This window comes from Dermacentor andersoni, chromosome 11 (genome assembly GCF_023375885.2).
Source record: "Dermacentor andersoni chromosome 11, qqDerAnde1_hic_scaffold, whole genome shotgun sequence".
In the NCBI taxonomy this organism is placed as follows: domain Eukaryota; kingdom Metazoa; phylum Arthropoda; class Arachnida; order Ixodida; family Ixodidae; genus Dermacentor; species Dermacentor andersoni.
The window spans coordinates 76,570,322-76,589,947 of record NC_092824.1 but is presented as its reverse complement, the minus strand read 5'-3'; the positions used below and the strand labels follow the sequence as shown (position 1 = coordinate 76,589,947).

At 47.7% G+C, this 19,626-nt stretch overlaps 1 protein-coding gene across 5 annotated transcripts in view; it reads left to right on the top strand.

The window, feature by feature from the left end:
* LOC129382072 (uncharacterized) overlaps window positions 1–19,626 on the top strand; it is a 60,906-nt gene that overhangs the window by 25,040 nt on the left and 16,240 nt on the right. For 4 of the 5 annotated variants that reach the window (XM_055065428.2, XM_055065431.1, XM_055065429.1 and 1 more), the window contains exons 4-5: window positions 4,985–5,036; window positions 14,536–14,630. The exons of the other annotated variant lie outside the window; for it this stretch is intronic. In XM_055065428.2, coding sequence (XP_054921403.1) covers window positions 4,985–5,036; window positions 14,536–14,630 — 147 coding nt within the window. The remainder of the gene's footprint in view (window positions 1–4,984; window positions 5,037–14,535; window positions 14,631–19,626) is intronic. 5 annotated transcript variants of the gene reach the window in all.

The following is a 19,626-nucleotide window of genomic DNA, read 5'->3' as shown; positions in this document are numbered from 1 at the left end:
TCATCATCATCATCTACCTCGTTGCGCCCACTGCAGCGCAAAGGCCTCTCCCATACTTCTCAATCTAGCCCGGTCATGTACTGATTGCGGCCATGCTGTCCCTGCAAGCTTCTTAATCTCATCCGCCCACCTAAGTTTCTACCGCCCCGTGCTACGCTTCCCTTCCCTTGGTATCCAGTCCGTAACCCTTAATGAGCATCGGTTATCTCCCCTCCTCATCACATGTCCTGCCCATGCCCATTTCTTTTCTGGAGCTCATGTAACCTTAATGTTTACCAGGAAACGCTGGTGGCGAAAGCTATGTACGAAGGCGAGCTTTCAGGTTTTGTTTTTTCCTCTTTTGCCTCCTTGCACCGCTGCTGCGGATGCGTGGAGACGAGTGTCATCTGGATGCTGTTGAAAGGAATCGAAAGGGCGCGCCCCTCGATGAAGGGTTGAAACGCTGGAAAACGTGCTTGTGCTCGAGTATCCTCCTAAGGAAAATTCTTTTCTCGTAAATTCAAATGACAATCCGACACTATCATGCTTGTTGGTTGTAATCCGTGCTTTGCGATTTTTCTGACGCATTTTACTTCGAGTAATTCATTTAGTTCAGTGAAGCTCTTGCGGCACGCGGAGCGCCTGCGTAGTTATGGGGGCATGGTTCGGGATGTTTTCTTCCTGACGGACAACACCGCCGACACCGGATTTTCTGCGACGCGAGGTACTCAACGCTATCACGTTAAAAGCACACAGAAAATAAAAGTAATATAGAGACAAAGCTTTTACAAGATTGCTCACTTCCGCGTTGTGTCTTGGCATATACGGCTGTCAGCGTCTGTAAAAGAGACGCTCTGGAAGGCGACATGTACAGGTATATTTGAAGATACGACTTACTAAAAGCCTAATGAAATGCATGGGGAGAGGGGGAATGACATGCCCAGGGATGGACGAGAGACGACGCGAATGGGACACATATGATGACGACGCCGTCGTGCACAATGTCGAGTGCTGATATTCTAGGAAGCCAGAGGGCACTGTCGAACTCGAACGTCTGTACGCAGGGAAGCCAGCCTCAAGCGGAAAGCACGGCTGGCACGGTGGGGGCGAGGCTCTGCAGAGGAAGCGCGAGGGGTGGGACCGCATACTCCAGGGCCGGCTCTATTCTTCCCGGTCGCTTGTCTCCACGGTGACGCTCCAGCCACTGTAGTTACGCTATGTTTGTAGTAGTTGTAACCTAGTAGGCTACATTGCAACAACGTTCGGTTCCACGGCCCTTGTGGAGGTAGATATAACACAACCGACGCCAGCAGTTAGCCTTCTGATAGCACCAATGATGAGGGCGGCCAGTCCCACCAATTGGGCGGAGCAATGTTTGGTTCTCGTGTTTGTATCACGACGAGTACCTTGTAGCATAGCCTCCTAGGATGCTATGCTAGTAGTTAACAGTCCGCTCTCCTCAAACCACCGCATCCTTGAAAATCACGTGCAGTTGCACAGTGAGTGGTAGGGAACGACGTCCTAAACCTAACCGACTATTTTTGGTCGCACAGCAGGAAGGCAAAACAAGATTTTGAATGCTTACTGGTAAGCGGTGGCATCAGAGTCGCAGTACAATTCAACCTTGCAATGATCGAATTTCAACTTTCACGTCGAGAGCTGTCGCGCTCTTAAGCAGCCAGACCAAACGCGCACGGCGCGATAAAGCGGCGTCATTTGCAGCCGTCGATAATGACGTAAACAGAGGCCCAGAGGCACGCTGGGAAGAACCAGGAAATACTTTGGCCAAGAGTTCCGGTCCACTACGGCGATTTCTGAAGAGCAGTTTTGCTTGCTCCACGGAGTGATCTCGCTTCCGCGAGAGCTCTTAACATGCCATTGGAACACTCGTGTGTTGTTCCAGATCTGCCATCCAAACAGTCTTGCTCCAAAGAGAACAGAAAATATTTCGCCGGAAGTGCTCCATGTCTGCCATGGGGAATTCCCTATAAATATCCCATTTTAAGATATTGCTCACATAAGATTACAACCTTACACGCAGCTATGACTTTGGAGAACTCGTCAAGGAGTTTTCTTCTTTTTTTTTTCCTCTTTTACAAAGGTTGCAATTCATCCACGTACCCTTTACTTCGCAGAAAAGTTAGGAATTTTTCCCTCGTATGTCCTCTTCCGCAACCTCTTCCCATCGTCGCAAAATTTGAGCTCCATTGAGCTTATAGACGTCTCATTGAACCGGGCGGAATTCTGCACCTCTCGTAAAACACTCATTAAGCATAGCGGCCTTGGCATATTTAATTATAGCAAAGGTCGCAGTCAGCCACCACCAGCCCAACCCCACCCCCTTCTGCGCCCGCCTCTTTGAATTTTGCCTAGATATCACCCATAACCTGACTTTTACTTTCAGCTGATATAATTGAGGACCCTAGTCTAGTTCACTGAGGACACCGGGAAAAGTTACCACAAACCGCGTATAATGCATGAAAAGACTGAAGGAAAGAAAAGAAGGAAACAAGGGTTCAATAATAATTTGCAGTGCTTACTATTCTATAAATGCAAACCTCTTTGCAAACACTAAAGTTAAAATGCCCCACTTTGCCATCACATATAAGTTTAGAGCAATGCGCTGATTTGTAGGCAACATTTTCTTGCTTACTTTTGTTTAAGAAAAGATTTTGCAAAGGCTGTATTTGATTCAAGCCCATTTACCTTAGCATACGGATTTATCGCAATGGTTTTCTTACTTTTGCTAAGCTTGTTATTTGCGTGCACTAGTATTTATGACAAGGCTGCATGCTAAATGTGGCACCACACGTAAAGCACAGTCACAAGGCTATTGAGCACTTCAATGCGCAAGTCATTGAACTCTGGCCGCACGTAACCCACGAATAATCTGTCGTTTCTACCGAATAAGAGCGTAAAAGAGAATTAACCAGAAGACATGAAGAACCAAAGAGTAATATGGTCATTAACGCTTTCAATCCCTTGCGAAGGGAATATCTTACAAAGGCTGTATATATCCACACTAATTAAACATTGTTTCGTAAATATGATCTGGCTGGCACACGTATTGATGCCACGGCAGCGGGCTAAATTATGCACCGCTTTGAAAATTCTGAGACGCTTCGGAGCACTTGAGTGCGAAATTTATTACTCAGGCCGCCATTACGATGTGCAAACTAAAGTTTGTGCACACATTACCCACAGTTAGTGATTTCAGTTTTGTCAAATATGGACTTGGCGTGAGGCAAAAATGTATATGCTGTAATGTGGCCGTATTACATGTTCAAGCACTTCATTAAAGATTTTTTTTTGCAATGACACTATTTGATACATGTGCATTTAATTTCGTACGTAATTTCCCAATAGAGTTCCGACACGTTCTTTATACTCGTTCTTAGTGACATTTGTCTTTTTTCGAGGTGAGTGCGCTAAATTAAGCGCCTCTTGGGAGATTTTATTACAACGCGTTGGATCGCTTTATTTTTGTGATTTACAACAAAATCTGCAATTTACTTTCACGCTCTGGCGTTTACGTACGTGAACCAAATAACATTGTTTTTATTTTATCTAAGTATATAATTCACAGCGCTTATTGTACCCTCGGCGCACTGAAAAGCATATTGCAATATGGCCATTTAACGCTTTAGAGCACTTGCCAAAGGAATGTTTTCGCAAAAGCTGTATTTAGTGCACCCGCATTGAATTTCGCACGCAAATATGGCACAGTGTTCCTGGAACATTCGATCAATTGGACGTTTGGTGGCATTTGCAGTTATCTCATGGAAGCTGGGTAAATATTGTGCTAAGTATACAAAAAAAAAAACACTCATACCTCTCCGAAGCACATGAATACGTGACACCTTGCAAAGGCCGCATAAAAATCCCACATTTTAAACTTTGCCTACACATCCATAACGTTCCAATTATGTTCGGCGAATATAAACAAGGTAATGCTTAGTTCACAGAGCAAAACGCAAGAACAAGAAGCAAACCTGGTATAACGTACGAAAATAGGAAGACACGAGGGTTCCGTAATTATATGCGACGTTTTAAATTAAGCCAGGGGCGTGATAGTTTCACCACGCATTACACATGCCCCAATTTTTTCACAGAATTTTAACTTGGTGTCTTGTAGAATTATTCAGGACTCCTGGAAACATTGCGGACAATGGCAGCATGACACCATGGAACGATTTTATAAAGAACTTCTCACGCAGTGTGTATTTACCCTACACAGATGAAACACATATCGTTCGTTAAAGCACAACAGTCTTCCTAATTCCACGAAAGGAATACACCGTGCCTCGCATTGCTAGTTCATCGAGGAGAACAGCAAGGCAAACTAGAGGACCTCTATAAGGCGTGAATGGCACAAGAGTAATCAGTAATTATTTTCAACCCGTCCAGTCACCCTGATATCTTCGCAGCAATCTGCGATGTTACGCTCGCACTATATATAATTGTAATATCGACAGACGCTATTGTAACAGTTGTAACAGACACTATTTCTCCGCGTCTATAGCGTGCTATCGCTTAGTAGAATCAACTGAAATCAAATCGAATAATTTATTTGCTTGGAAGAAGGTCGTGCATTCAACTTCCGGTCGAGATCACCGTATTCGGCTGGCCATGAATTTAAAAAAAATAATAAAAGAAAAAGAAAGGAAGAAAAAAAACGTTACCATAACGAGCTTTTCGTACACGACATAATAGTCCCAGGTGGTTGTAATTTGTCCGCAGCTCTGTCTTATTTACACAGGAAGGCAAATGCCATGCATGAATCATCGTAAGGCTTGTGCGCCGGGACCTGGCAAAGATCCAATAGCGCTTTTTAGCTATACTGAACCATGCCGCTTTCTGAGACAACTCTTAAAGAAACGAAATGTTACGGGACCTCATTCATATACCTGTTTCAAGCGGAAGAGATGCATTGAAAGTGCTGAAAGGCTCTGACACCTTTATTTTCGGCAATATTGTACTTTTCGTTATCGTTTGTCTTTTTCAGGCATTATTGAATGAAGATCCGTTCTACGAGGTCGACGTAGAAAACACCCTAGGTAAGTCATCGTTCAGACCATTTTCCAGGGTACCTGCACCAAAATGGATCAAGACAAAAAGCTCGCAGATCTCACGCACTGCTAGAAGTGATGTTACGCGAAACATATCGCAGTAGCCGGCTGCCGAGGATCCTTGCACGTTTTGCATAGAGTTACCAGTACACGCAATGTCTGTGGGTGTGCGACGCGAGCTTGGGCGCAGGTAACCTGAGAATAAAGACGACGACGGTGAAGATTATCGTACGGCCGCGATGGCACGACTTCTACCGCGGTTGTTCGACGCCAATTAAACGAGATGCCGCTCGTTAGGTTCTGCATACGCCGTCAACGGGGGTTATCGAAAGAAACGCGGATTTTACCGTGATCTGCGACAAAGTGCTTCGCATTTCTTACGCGCGAATCTCTAGGTCATGTAGTCTACGTTAAAATGACATCTGTACTCTGGCGAAGAAATGTTAAAACCGCACAAATCAGGGCTGGTTGCGAGGGCGGCAGAACGTCGCACGCTACCAACATGGCATTATTAAAGCACTTCGAGCGAAGTTCCGAGGAATGTGGGCCATTCCCGGAGACAGCGCAGTCTAACACAGCGACCTCAAGGCACGGCGCTGCCACGACAAAAGAGGGCGAGAAGGAGGTGCTTGACGCGCGCGGGAAGTCTTTCAATGAGCTGGCTGCCTTTGGAACGAAGGAAACATGCGTGTTTGATCGGGGCCGAAAGACGCCCCAAAGAGCCTGCAGCATTACCCTACCAGAATCATCATCATCATCATCATCATCAGCCTGGTTATGCCCACTTCAGGGCAAAAGCCTCTCCCATACTTCTCCAACTACCCCGGTCATGTACTAATTGTGGCCATGTTGTCCCTGCAAACTTCTTAATCTCGTCCGCCCACCTAACTTTCTGCCGCCCTCTGCTACGCTTCCCTTCCATTGGAATCCATTCCGTAACTCTTAATGACCATCGGTTATCTTCCCTCCTCATTAGGTGTTCTGCCATTACGCGCCCTACCGGAATACAAGAATACATACATGAATACAGTTTTATTACACAAATAAAGCCATGCTCTCCAGCAGCTGTGAGTAGCCAGTGCCTGAGCGATTGGCTCGCAGTCGTCTTCTATTTCTTTCTGAACGGGGCTGTCCCGCGCCATTCAGAAGAAAATTCAGCTTTGTTCAGCATATTATTGCATCTTTAATGCGCAAACGTCATATGAATGCTGTGAGATTTCGCGGTTTTTTCGATATTGCGTGACAGTCAGGCGAAGTGGGCGATGCCCGAGAACTTCTAACCAACAGCAGAGGGGGCGAGAGAAAGAGAGAAACAACTTTATTGTGCCGAGCTGGACATCTTCTTAGACGCCGTCGATGGAAGTGGTTCCCTCTTCACGGGACCCATATGCTTCCCTAGCCGCATGGTCCCTGGAGATCAGGACGAGCTGGTCTTCCAGGGCCGGGCTGGTTAGCAAGGTCTCTCATCGCTCGGTAAGGGTGGATGAGGGATGAGGTAGGGTAGCGGGGCCGCTAAGAGGTGGGGGGATTGCCTTGTTGAAATCGCATACTCAAATGACGTGTTGGAGCGCGCCTAACTGAGTTTTGCAGAAATTACATTCCCTCTCGTACCTTTCCGGGTGCATCTTGTTTTGAAGGTAAGGGTGTGGGAAGGATCCTGCCTGTATCTGCCTGTAGATCGCTTGCTTTTCTCTGGTAAGCGATTTGTGAGAATCGGGGTAACGGCGCCTCTCCGTCTTGTACTGGTTCGTAATGTCCCTATAACTAATTATGGACTGTGGCTCACTTTCCTCTACCCGGTGTTCCATCTCTCGAGCGAACTGGTGGGCAAGTTCGTTGACCTCCAGCCCAAAGTGAGCCGGTGTCCATATCAACTCAACTTTCCTTTCAGGTACGTCGCGTTTACTCTTGAGAATATCTAGTGCCGCAAGTGACACCCACCCCTTTCTGTAGCTGTTAAACGCCTTTTGCGAGTCAGTGACAATTTTTCCCACCTTGGGCTGCGCGAGTTTTAGCGCTATCGCGGCCTCTTCTGCCACCTCCGGAAAAGATGTCTTCATGGAGGCGCAGGTTACGGGCACATCCCCCTTCGGAACTGTAGCGTGGCTTTCGTTGAAAACTTGGGTAACGAAGCGTCTGCGAAGAGAGTGACCCCTCTTCCTCTTCTACTATTTGACCTAAAGCCTCCGTCAAGGCAGCTATACGAGCCGCTCTGCGGCCGTCGTTACGATCCTACCTCATGTTTGGAGGCAGTGGCTTACTGTCGATATTATGCGCCCATAACCTGGGTAACGGCCCCGTTTCTTTCCGCTCTGCCTCTTGCCAGCCCAACTTGCAAGAACGTGACGTCCCGCCGATGTTTGACTGAGTCGAACTCTTTGATTAGACAGATGAGCTTCTATTAACTCTTCAACGACGTTGTGCTTGGCCATGCCGAGAAGCTTCTCGGTCGAAGAATGCTTTGGCATGCCCAGCGCCATCTTGGTTGCCTTGCGTATAATGACGTTCAACTGGTCGCTGTCTTTCTTGAGTAACTTGAGGTACGGCGCCGCGTAAACGATGCGCGACGTCACGAAGGCCTGGACGAGCGTCAGTGCATCGTCCTCCTTCAATTCCCTTTGTCTGTTTGTGACTCTTCTGATCATGTTCGAAATTTGTTCCGTTGAAACCTTGATTTTGTCGATCGGCGCCCCCACCTTGCCATTGTTCTGGAAGATGACACCGAGGATACGTGCTTGCGTGGTTGGCATTATGGGGGTCCCATAAATGGTGATGCGGACGTTCTCTTGATGTCCTTTCTTTCTTCTTGGCTTGATAACGAGTAACTCTGACTTCTGTGGCGGGCAACTGAGGCCGCACGATTTAGCGAACTCGTGCACGGTCTTTGCCACTCTCTGATGGGTCTCCTCCATCCAACTCTCCGACCCTACCCTCGACGTCCACACAGTGATATCGTCTGCATGCAGAGCGTGAGCTATGGCCTCTATGTCTTGAAGCAAAGCGTGGAGAAGGAGGAGTGCCAGGTTGAAGAGAAGCGGCGAAAGAACCGATCTTTGCGGGGTGCCTCTCTCCCAGGGCTGTCGGTTTCGACTTCTCTCCCATTTTGATCGTTGCCGTTCTATTGCCTAAGAAATCCTGCACAAATTTCAATGTTCGCTTTCCGCACCCCATTTCGCGCAGGTTACGGAGAATACTTTCGTGTGTGACGTTATGGAAGGCCCCCTTGAGATCGAGCGCCAGGATAGCTCTTCGTGTAGGAGTCTTCGCTTGCTTGATGACGAGCTCGTGTAGTTGCATCAAGACGTCTTGCGTGCTCAGGTGCCTCCGGAATCCGTACATGGTCGGTGGCATCTGATCAGTGACGTCCAAAGTCTCGTAGTATCCTGAAAACGATACGCTCGACCACTTTCCCCACAATCGACGTACGGGAGATGGGGCGCACATTGTCGACGGGGAGTGGTTTCCCCGGCTTGGGAATGAAATGCACTTCCGCTTCTTTAACCCTTCTCCCAGGACGCGTTGGCGAGGTTGAGCAGTTCAGCTTGGCTTTTGTCGCTCATATTTTTTAGCATCTTGTACGCAACGCCGTCAATTCCCGGTGGGCTGCCTTGATTATTTTAGTCGATGGCCGCAACCAGCTCCAGTTCGGTGAAGGCTTCGTCTATCTCGACGTTGCTATTCCCTTCATACTCGTGAGTCGGGTTACCGCTCTTCTCGGTCTTCAGGCATTTACTTGTGAGTTCACGAATGAGCTTCTGCCCGTCCCCGTCGTAACAGTTGATCGTTCTTGTGAGGTCTCGAGCGCATGCGCTCTTTCTTTTTAACGAATCTATTAGGTACCGAAACAGCTTCCAAGTCTTCTTCGTAGACAGTGTGCCTCGCAGTTCGTCACACACCTTCATGCAATTTTCCCTGCATAGTTTTTGCGCATACTCGGTCACCTGCTTATTGAGCGCGTGTATACGTCTGCGAAGCTTCAAGTTATGTCTTTGCCTCTTCCATCTGTGCCTTGCCGCCAACATGTGGCTATTCCTGCTGTCTACGAAGGGAATTTGCGTGGTCATAGTACTCTCCTGCGTAAATTTCTGTAGAAATTCGCGTTGCTTTTTGGCCCACGCCTCATACGTATTGGTGTCTTGGTCCTCGTCCTCGCCTTTACTGTATGTGCTTCTACGTAACCGGTCCTAGTCTGTAATGTTGGCTGGACCCAGTTTCGCCTTGATGTCGGTCTCCCCGAGGGTTACTCAAATTATATCATGACCCGAGCAAAGATTTCTCCCCGTGTTACGCCAAGTTACGTCGAGGTTCCCCCGAACTAGCGTCAGATCAGGAGTGGTGTCTCTGACCGTGCTAGTGCCTGTCCTGGTCGGTACGCCCGGTTCATTAACCACCTCCATGTCGTGATCCTTTATAGCTTTTACCAATTGGTTTCCTCTTTTGGGCGAATATTTGTAAACCCACATCGTGTGGGCGGCGTTGAAATCTCCTAGCACTAAAATCGGTCTTGTTCTTGCTTCTTTAATACAGTCCAACATGGTGCCTTCAAAGTCAATGACCCTGCTGGACGGTCGGCAATAAGCATTCAAGACGACAATGTTCTTGTCAACCCCCACTCTTCTGCTCTCAATTTCGATTAGCGTATGTTCGCAGCCTCGATGAGCGGTCACGTGCAGTGTGGCCACCATGTTGCTGCGGATGAAGACCACAGTACCCTTGTCGCTAGGGTCCGTATACGTAATGTATCCCGTGAGCTTGGCCCGGCCGTTGGTCTCTTGTAACGCTATTATATCCGGTTTCTCGTCCAATTTATCAACGTATAGTTATAACTCCCCTATCTGTTTCTAATACTCCTACAGTTCCATCGCAATACCGTCGCAGTCTCTTCCTCCTTTCCTTTAGTCTTCGTCATTTTCTACTTCTTGAGCGGTAGATTTGCGCACGAAACCAACTTCTCGCAGCCTGACCCGTAGATTAATTTGTGATGACTTCACCTTGGCAACGGTGAGAGGCTCATTTTTTGCATCCGACGTCATGACTAAGGGAGAGTTGGGTGCATTTGGCATCCACATTATCCATTCTTACTTTTAGACTGTTCACTTGCGCACACATTTGAGAAACTAGGCTGGAGATTTGCGTAAGCATGTTCATGACCGACTCCATTGTCGGAGGAATGGCGGCCTCTGCCTCCTCTTCCTCCATGGTAACAACTGCCGTTTCCGTCTATGGAGCTTGCGTCACTGTCTGCGTCAACGCCGGTGACGTGATAAGCGCTGGTGGCGTGATCAGCTTCGTCGCCGGTGGAGCAGTGCTGGTGGTGTCTCTCTTGGGTACTTTCCTTTTACCTGCACCGACGTCATTATCACTGTTCTTTGTTCTACTGAGCGTCTGGTTACAATCCATCGTTGGCTTTATATGATTGTTTTGGCTATTGATTTGATTGTTCTGCCTCTCTATCATATCCTTGAGTTCCAAACAGTGTCTACATTCGTTGTCTTTGGAAGGGCGCGAGGAGTGGAGGGAAGGGAAATTGTTATTGTCGAGAGCGACGGCAGACCCCGTTGCCCAGCCCACCTGTTTCTCGGCGCCGTTGCTCCGCCGGGTCTTCGACATGGACCTCGAACGAGATTCGCGCCTGCGAGCCTCAGCTGCTGACGGTGACCTGGTGTCGCTCGTGTTTCTCCCTCGCCTTCCCTGGGAGTGGCTGCGACGCCCACCCGGCGGCTGCCACGCTGTCTGCTGCCACGCTGGCACCCTCCGCTGCTGCCCCTGCTGCTGCACCTGTTCTCGTTGCTGACGTTCCGAACGCCGTTTACGAACGACGTATGCCGTCTTTAATCCCGTTGTACACTTCCTGCCCGCGGGGAGGTTGTTGCCCCCGCAGAGGCTGCACTTGGGGTTACTGCAAACGTGGCTTTCTTCGGGATTCTTCATGCCGCAACCACGGCATATCTTGTCTTCGGGGTTAGGACAAACGTCCATCCGGCGACCGAGGCGACCACACCGGTAGTACATATCGATCTGCTTGTGATACAGCGAACACTCGACCAGCAGGTTGCCGTATCTGATGTAGTCGGGACCTTGTCGCCGTCGCATGCGATGAGCGCCGTTGTCGCCTTGCCGATGCGGTTGGCTTGCATAGCAGTGGGATTATACTCTTGAACGATGTAGTCGTTGATTTCTTGAATAGTGTCCGTCATCGGGACAACCCTGATGACGCCCTTAACGGTGCCGTGGGGGGCGGACTCGAAGGCGCGGAAATCTTGTGCGATGCCGTTGATAGTGAGGCTTCTTACTTGCGGTCTGCGTTCTCTCGTTTAGGCGTACTGATAACGACTATGGTTTGCCGTTTGTTCGGGCAGACAACATCTTGCGTCACCTCTTTGCCACTCACGTTCGCAGCTGCGACGATGGCTCGGCTGATGTCGAATCTAGATACTTCCCCAAGGTTCAGACCTTCGCTCGGACGCATGACAATCTTGATATCTTGCCTCGGCAACACAGGCATCCCCGCTGCCTTGAGTAGCTTGGCGTTGAAATTTTTGCACTGCGGGCGACGATGCCCGGCAGCCCCCGGCCCCCCGTCGACCGGCGTTAGAGTTGCTTGCTTTCTCGCTCCTGGGTCTTCCTCTCCCCGGCGACGCGCCAGCCAATCTTCGTGGAAACTTCCTCCGGCATTATTTCTTCATCCTCCACTTCCACACGCATAGCGGACGCCATTTTCTTGACGCACTTCGCCCTAGGTCCCCAGCAAGGTCGATGGCCCCGCCGGAGCACGCCTAAGCACGGCCGCTAGGCCCTGCTTTCTTTAGGCTTAGCTCGCAGCGACACAGTGCTCGTAGAAAAAATCCTAAATTGGAGAAAAATGGTTTCCCATATAAAATTTTTGTATCCACATGGTCCTAGTAACTTCACGGATGCCGTTGTGTGAGAACTTGCATGAGCTGGGGTGAATTACCGGGCCTTTTGCCGAGAAATCAAGGAGCACATGTGAGACACGTTAGCTCATGCTCATAGCCGCATCGCGAACAGCAGAGGGCCAATGACGCAAAGGCCCCGAATCAGAAATAATTATTTTTGCTCCTTCAGTCTAATTACACATAATGAGTGCACACCATATCACTTGGGGAGCTATGACGGTTTCATGACGTCGTATGATAGACAGGCGAAATGAGAGTGGCCCAAAAGATTTTTTTTTTGCCAATCGTGGAGGGCTGATTGCCGAAATGGAATAGAAAAGTCGGGAAAAGCTTCACGTTATAGCACCCCAGACCGGTGTCGTTAAGCTGTGAGTGGAATACCCGCCGTGGTTGCTCAGTGGCTATGGTGTTGGGCTCCTGAGCACGATGTCGCGGGATCGAATCCCGGTGACGGCGGCCGCATTTCGATGGGGGCGAAATGCAAAAAACACCCGTGCACTTAGAATTTAGGTGCACGTTAAAGAACCCCAGGTGGTCGAAATTTCCGGAGTCCTTCACTACAGCGGCCTTCATAATCAGAAAGTGGTTTTGGCACGTTAAACCCCATAATTTAATTTGTTAAATTTTGTGAGTGGATTCCAGGTGGCTGGACTCTCTTGCAAATGTGAAGGGCAGGTCCACTGAATTTTTGTAGTCTGAGTTTTTTTTTTAATCTTTAGGCTGTCACCGATTTCAGGTGTCGGATTGATGGCTGGTATTAGGGATGAATGATCGCCGATGGTCCAGTCACACACTCAATTTCGAGCTCTCACGCCAGCGGCGTTGCTGGACCACGTCACCAGCTTCCATCGTTGCAGCCCAACATGATCCCCATCTCTAAGGGGCCTTAGCCCCACACACTCTTAGCCGACCTCAATCGTGGAGCGAGGCAAACGCGACATGAGAAAAAAAAACGGATAACTGGCTGAAAAAGTCACGCGAGACGATTATACCTTCGACTGCTTCATACCTAAGGTGACCTTTATTTCATAACTGATAAGTAGTTTCAGATCTAGAAGCTGGGACTTCGACACAGGTTGCGTTGCAGCCTGTTCCTTGACTGACATTCCATACCGAGACCGCCGGCGCACGGCGTCGTTGAGCGATAACGATTGCGGAGGTCCCCTTATCAGTGGCGTCAACCTCAGAATTTTGGATGGTCTTATATGGGCCTCCGAATTTTCCATACAAATGCAGCAAAAACTTGGCAAGGAATCAGTTCTTGCCGAACACTGACTGGTTAACCCGTTTCACAATTAAACTGTTTATCAGATAGCGGTGATTGCAACCAACATCCGGCACCTTAGTAGAAATATTCAGGTGTTGTAACAAAAAAATTCACCTGGCATCGTTCAGAACCCTAAATATATAGCGTGCATCGAAACAGCGACCAAGCATGTAGACCAATGCCTGTGGGACTTGAACAAAAGTTCACAGCCAAATTCCAACTCAACCTTCCGCATCATCGGTATATGGAATTCTTGACCTTTTTAAGAAAAGCCTGTTCGTGCTCAGCATTTTTCTTCTTTTTGACAAAATGAAGGGCAAAAAAAGAAAACCCCAAGGCGAAACAATGAAAGACAGACTGGTTTAGTGGTACACTGAATGCGTGTCAGGACAGTCGCATGGTCTGGTTCGCCGCCCATGGTATCGCCACTGAGACCGAAGGAAAAACCGTCGCTCTTTTCCAGCGCCCAAACAAACGATTCGATGGATTTAAGGTTGCGGTTACCACGTCCGCTCCGTTCAGACCAGTCTATGCATAGGCTGGTCAAACCGCATAACCGAAGTGATCGGTTATTCTATCGTTTTTTTTTCGCTTAATAGTGTCGGGATATTCAGATAGCCGGATAACTTGTTCTTCTGTATTTCTGCCGAAATTACCTCTCCGTCTCTCTCTTGGTCTTATATCTTTGCAATTACTTTTGCTACCACTCGTGCAAATCCGATATCTGCTCTTGTTAGCCTGCTTACCTTTCTTTCTTTTTAAATTTTTCTTTGGGAATTGCTGTATCCGAATATTGGAACAGCCGGCTAACCAGGTATTTGAACCCTATATCCTAAGTATCCGTTTCTTCAAAGTCGGACAACCGGATAACCAGATGTCGAGACTGGATTCATTTCCCTCCGGTTAAACCGGATAATGAATAACCCTCAAACCGGTTAAACCGGTTTGAGGGTTATTCGCAAGCACCAGGCGATACTGTGACGGCACTCTGGTGACAGTGCCAAAGCCACAGCGCGAATCCGCCTAAGCATACTGAGCACTTTACTCGTAAGTCGATGTTATTATTGACAAGAGGATCAGAATGCTCCTGTAAAGGTTGTTTTATGCTAGGCAACAGCCTGTAATCGAATAGGGTTTTTGCGAAGCCTATATATATTATATATACATATATTTTTCGCTCACACCCTCTTCCATAGCAGGCTGTTGCCTAGCATAAAACATGCTTGCCGCGAGCATGCGAGCATGCTGGTCCTCTTGAGACGGCTCTCTATCGCCACTCCTAACTTTCTTTCCTATTTCCCAGACTACGCATGGGATTTCCACATCAAAGCCGAGGGTCAAATCCTTCTGGGAATGAGCCTCACTGGCGAGGCTGTTCCGCGGCCGAAAAATTTCTGGGTAAGTTATTGTATAAGATGCTGTTGGTGTCATAAACCAATACCTTGGCCAACATTGGCAAATGATACAAGCGGCCGAAATAAACAGAGGCGAAAGAAAAGGCGGCTGCGATGAAATCACGAAAGACAGCCTGAATTAGAGTCAGACTGTCATGCCACGCAAGAATGACATTACATTTAAACACTTCAGCACGTCGTCTACACAGTAACATTGCGATGCAGGGAAATTTTTTATTTTATTTATTTACGACACTGTTTCAGACGCCACTTGGTCTTGGATGACAGGGCTACAAGGTAGACAGTCTCTGCCTGACAATGGCTCTATGACGCATGCACTACTCACATTGATAGGGCGCATATTATATATATATACACACATAATTATGTTATAATAAATGGCACACTAACTATGACACGTAGGCTACGCTACGACGAACATCTGAATGTCCACAGTTGTGGTTTGTTTTTTGGTGGGACTGACAAACGATTTGCTTTGCTTCACAATTTCTAGGAAAGTCTGGTGCTCGTCATCAGTTTGGCGTTAGATACTTATGCTGCTTCGTTTCTCCTCTGTGGTGAAATCTTCTATAGTCCAAAGGCTATGGGGAACCCCGATGCTGGTTGCCACGTTACGACGTGGGTGGAAAAAAAGAAAGCCCGCACATTATGCATTGGGTGCACATTCACGATGTGGTCAAAATTAACCGGGAGTTCTCGCGAAGGCATTCCTCTTAATCATCCAACTCGCCCAACTTTCTACGTCGTAATCACATTCTGGTTTTTACACGTAAAGTGCCAAGAACATTTACTTTTATCGCGATAGCATTTATGTGCACACTACAGGGGCATTTTTGTCGTCGCCGTCGCTGTGAGGTTCCGTGTAAAGCCCAAGGGTGATGAGACCGTCGCCGCGTGTCGTATGCTGTACGTGTACGTAAGTGTAAGCACGCTAGCGAAACTAACGGTCAATGCTCAATCTGGAGCGTCATACATTGAGGAAAGCGGGGATGCGGCGCAGAAGCAAGGGGGGCGGCGCGGCTTCGACTCCTCCAACAAGTGGCTACATTGAGCGGCCGCGTGCGGTGGCACGCGCCCTATGCTGAAAGGGATCTGCAGATGCCTCATTGCGCGCGTTGTGTTCTGGCCGCTCTTGGCCTGAAGCGACCGACGGCATGAGGGTGACTTCGCTCGCTGCTGCTGCCGTGCTTGCTCACACCAATGTTTTGGCAGCGAGTGTCTGCGCTCATCGAGTGTGACGTGCTCATGTTTACGTGTGCGCGCTAACACCATGCTTGATAATTCAGTTGGTAAGCGAATGTATCCAAGTTTGTACTACCGCTAAATCTACTATCTTTATTTCGTATTGCTATCTGGCAACTTGCTATAGCAGGCGATGGTTTGCCTTTCCGGCGAAGCTGTGACATTTTTAATGTTGAAGCGAACATGTCTAAGATTTTATTGCGTGTTCCCGGACGGGCATATGTACGAAAGTATGCCAACTCATATCTCATAAATTCATACCAGGGAAGGGTTTCCAGGGAAGCAGATAATAGAGGTGCTAATAGACATTGACACGCCGGCCTACACACGGCCCTGTAACCGGCCATGGGCATAGCACCCCCTTTATACTTAATTGTACACCCTCGCTGCTAATAACACCTTAGGTCGTTGCCTCACCCACCCGCCTTACTCCCACTCCTCTTTAGAGGAACCCTACCTATATATACTTTTCCGACGAAAACATGTCTCCTTGAATAAGACAAATCCTCTTGTCGAAACTTTAGCTCCTGCTTTTACCTTGTCCTCGTTTTGCTTATCATCTGGAATTTCCATCTCCCGCTTCCCCCGTGTTTTCCCCTTATGTACGACATTATTTCAGCATCGAATAAGTGATACTTCTTCAAAGACCACTCTTAGAAAAGTGCTGCGTGACTTCCACGATGAAATTTCCTAATTAACCGGACTGCTCTTTTCTGAAGAATTATTATTCTGTTTGATTTGCTTGGCATATAGCCATTAATTTGAAGGCGAGTATACCTGAAGACGAATCATGAAATGGTTTAGCGCAACTAGCAAGAGAAAGCTTCCTGGGCTCTGTAACTTCGCAACTTTACCGTTGGCTTAGTAAGGAATAACCAAGCTCAACATTTGCGATTCCTACAGCTCTGACGCGCTTGGCCTGCTTTAATGTCCCCCTTGAATTTGGAATTTCACGGGATCAAAAGACGCTGCCACCATTGGCACACCGCTAAACATGAATGGAGACCTTATGAAATTTTACTTGTTTCTTTATATACCGTCTTGTTAAGAGGAAGCTTTAGCTCAGGCCCAACTCCGACGCGGCCTATTCAAATACATGTAAGACGCAAAAACGTTTACTGAGATAACTCCTGGACTGATTCTAATGACATTTGTTGCATTTCAAAGAGAATCTTAAATTCTAGTGACTGTTGGAAGCGGAATTTCGATTTAGGGCTTCAATTTCCTTAAAAAAGATTTTCAAATATTTGACCGTATGAAAAAAAATAGAAGCACAATGTTTACAAATTTATAGCTCTGCATCAAGAACTGATATCGCGGTTCTGTGAACGGCAGCCATTACATCATTCAAAGCGGACAAATTCGGTATGTCTTACGTGAATTTGTTACGTTGGTTACTAGGGTTCTGCAAGAGTTGTATTTTCATATTACTAAATTTTTTTATAGTCATGTGTAACATATCAATTTTGTCCGCTTTAGATGTACTATTAGATGCAATTCACAAAATTGTATTATCATTATTTGTTGTTGAGTTAGAGTTGTAAACTTGATAGTGTCGTTTTCTGAAAATTTTCAATTTTCGCCAATTTTTAATAAAATATTGACGACCTAACACAAAAATTCGAAACCAGCAGTCTCTATATTTTAAGTTTGTTTCTTAAAGGCAATAAACCTCGTCAAATTTGGTGCAGTGGTTGCCGAGAAAAACGAATTCTCCTTTTACATGTATTTAGATAGGAGCACCCGAGATAAAGCTTCCTCTTAAGTGCCCTCGTATCTCATACATAGAGGTAAGGAGAACCTTTCCAAATGATATTCTCTGCGTGACGTCAAATTCCTGCGTATGCAACTGTTGATCTATTAAATACTACCGTATCGTTAAGTATCCCGCAAACTGTACGAAAATATCCGTAATGCTCTTGAAAGCTTTGATTATTTCAATAGAACAGCGCCCATGCGGAGCCGGAATGGTGCATCGATTTCGCGTTTGCTAAAGGCTGAAATGCCTGCCAACGTTGAAGATAGTAGGGAATTTCAATCGGCCAGTCAAGCACATCGCGAGGTGACAGCTGTTGTCTTTGGAGCCACACGGTTGCCGTCTTCGGGAAGTTCTCAAACCGTGAGGGGTTTACACACCCCGGCTCTTGCGTGGTATTGTCGCTAGGGTTTCTAGAAATTGGCTCCCCTCCTCCAGTGTATCCTAGTTAACCGGGCACGTCCTTGGTTAACCTGCCTACCTTTCCTATTCGTCTCTGTCTCTCTCTCTCTCTCTCTCATTATTAAGGTATAGTCGAAATCACCGTCCAAAGGGCACCTTGGAATTGCGCGCAACGACCGATTCGCGTGTGCCGACCCACCTCGGAAGTCAACCCTGCTGGCAGAGATTGTTTTCTCTAGGGGAGGGAGAATAAAAAAAAATTAAGAAACGAGTTACAGATGACGTCAGTAGCTCCGGCGTACCAGCTTTAATAGCTTGCTTGGGTACCATGATTCACGCTTCGCGAGACCAGCATAGAGTTGGGGTACACAGAATTTTTTTTTCAAATTCTCTCGTACGACGTGAATCACACTTGTCTATAGTGTAGTGGTGCAGTCGGCTGCGGGTGGCGCCAGCGTCACCCGTACCCAACAGGTCTCGTACCCAACAGATGGGTACGGGACCTGTTGGGTACGAGACCTGTTGGGTACGAGACTTGTTAGGTGTAAGACTTGTTGGGTACGAGCGCCAGAAGCATGCACGCAGCCTGAACACTCGCGTTTTATTCGAGGTAAAAAAGGAAAAAAAGAAATGAACAGAACAAAACTACAAAAAACTAGTTTCCGGAGCTTTACGTGCAAAAACCCAGAACGTGATGTTGAGGCGCGCCGTCGTGGGAGACTACAGATTTTGTTTTTGGCGGGGGCGGGGTGAGGCACTTGAGGTTCTCTTTTGAGTCCACTGAAATCTAGGTACACGAACGCCTCTTTTCGTATTTCACTCCCCTGAAAATGCGGCCGCCATGACCCGTATCAAACCCACGTCCTCCAGCTAAGCAGCTTAAGGCCATAGCGACGGGGCCACAAAGGCGGGTGTCTTTACCGCTGTGTCGTCGTGCACATTTTCTGTCGGACGATGGCGACCACATCTGAGCTTCTAAATTGCGCGCCACTTGAAGCTTTGTCTTTGAAGAAACAACAGTATAACAGTTACAGGTTAAAAAGGAAACAGATCAAACGCGATTGGAACCGTACAGAATCTAAGGAGGGTACCGGACACTCCAAGCGACTCTGGTGCCTGCAGATCCGAAAAGCGAGAATAGGCGGCGCTGCGCTGTGCTAGAAAAAAAAAAATTAATTCAGGAGTTTTACTAGCCAAAACGACGATATGACTACGAAGCACGCCGTAGTGAGGGTAGGGAGGGGGGGGGGGGTTCTCGGGGTTCACTTGAGCACCAGGGGTTCCTTAACGTGTACCTGATGCATAGTACGCGGGCGCCTGCATGCTAGCTGAGTCCCGAAGGGCCTCAACGACACAGCACGAGAGTGTCTACCCGAGCTATTATAGATGGTGCGTCGTCTTCTAATTTGTGGCGGCTGCACGAGAAACAACAGGGACAGCGGCCACACGAGAAAGGTACAGAGCGGAGTACCTTCCGTACATAGCAAATATATATTCAATTTGTGTATATATATATATATATATATATATATATATATATATATTCGCTGGCCAGCGGAGGACGAACCTTGGAAGGTGC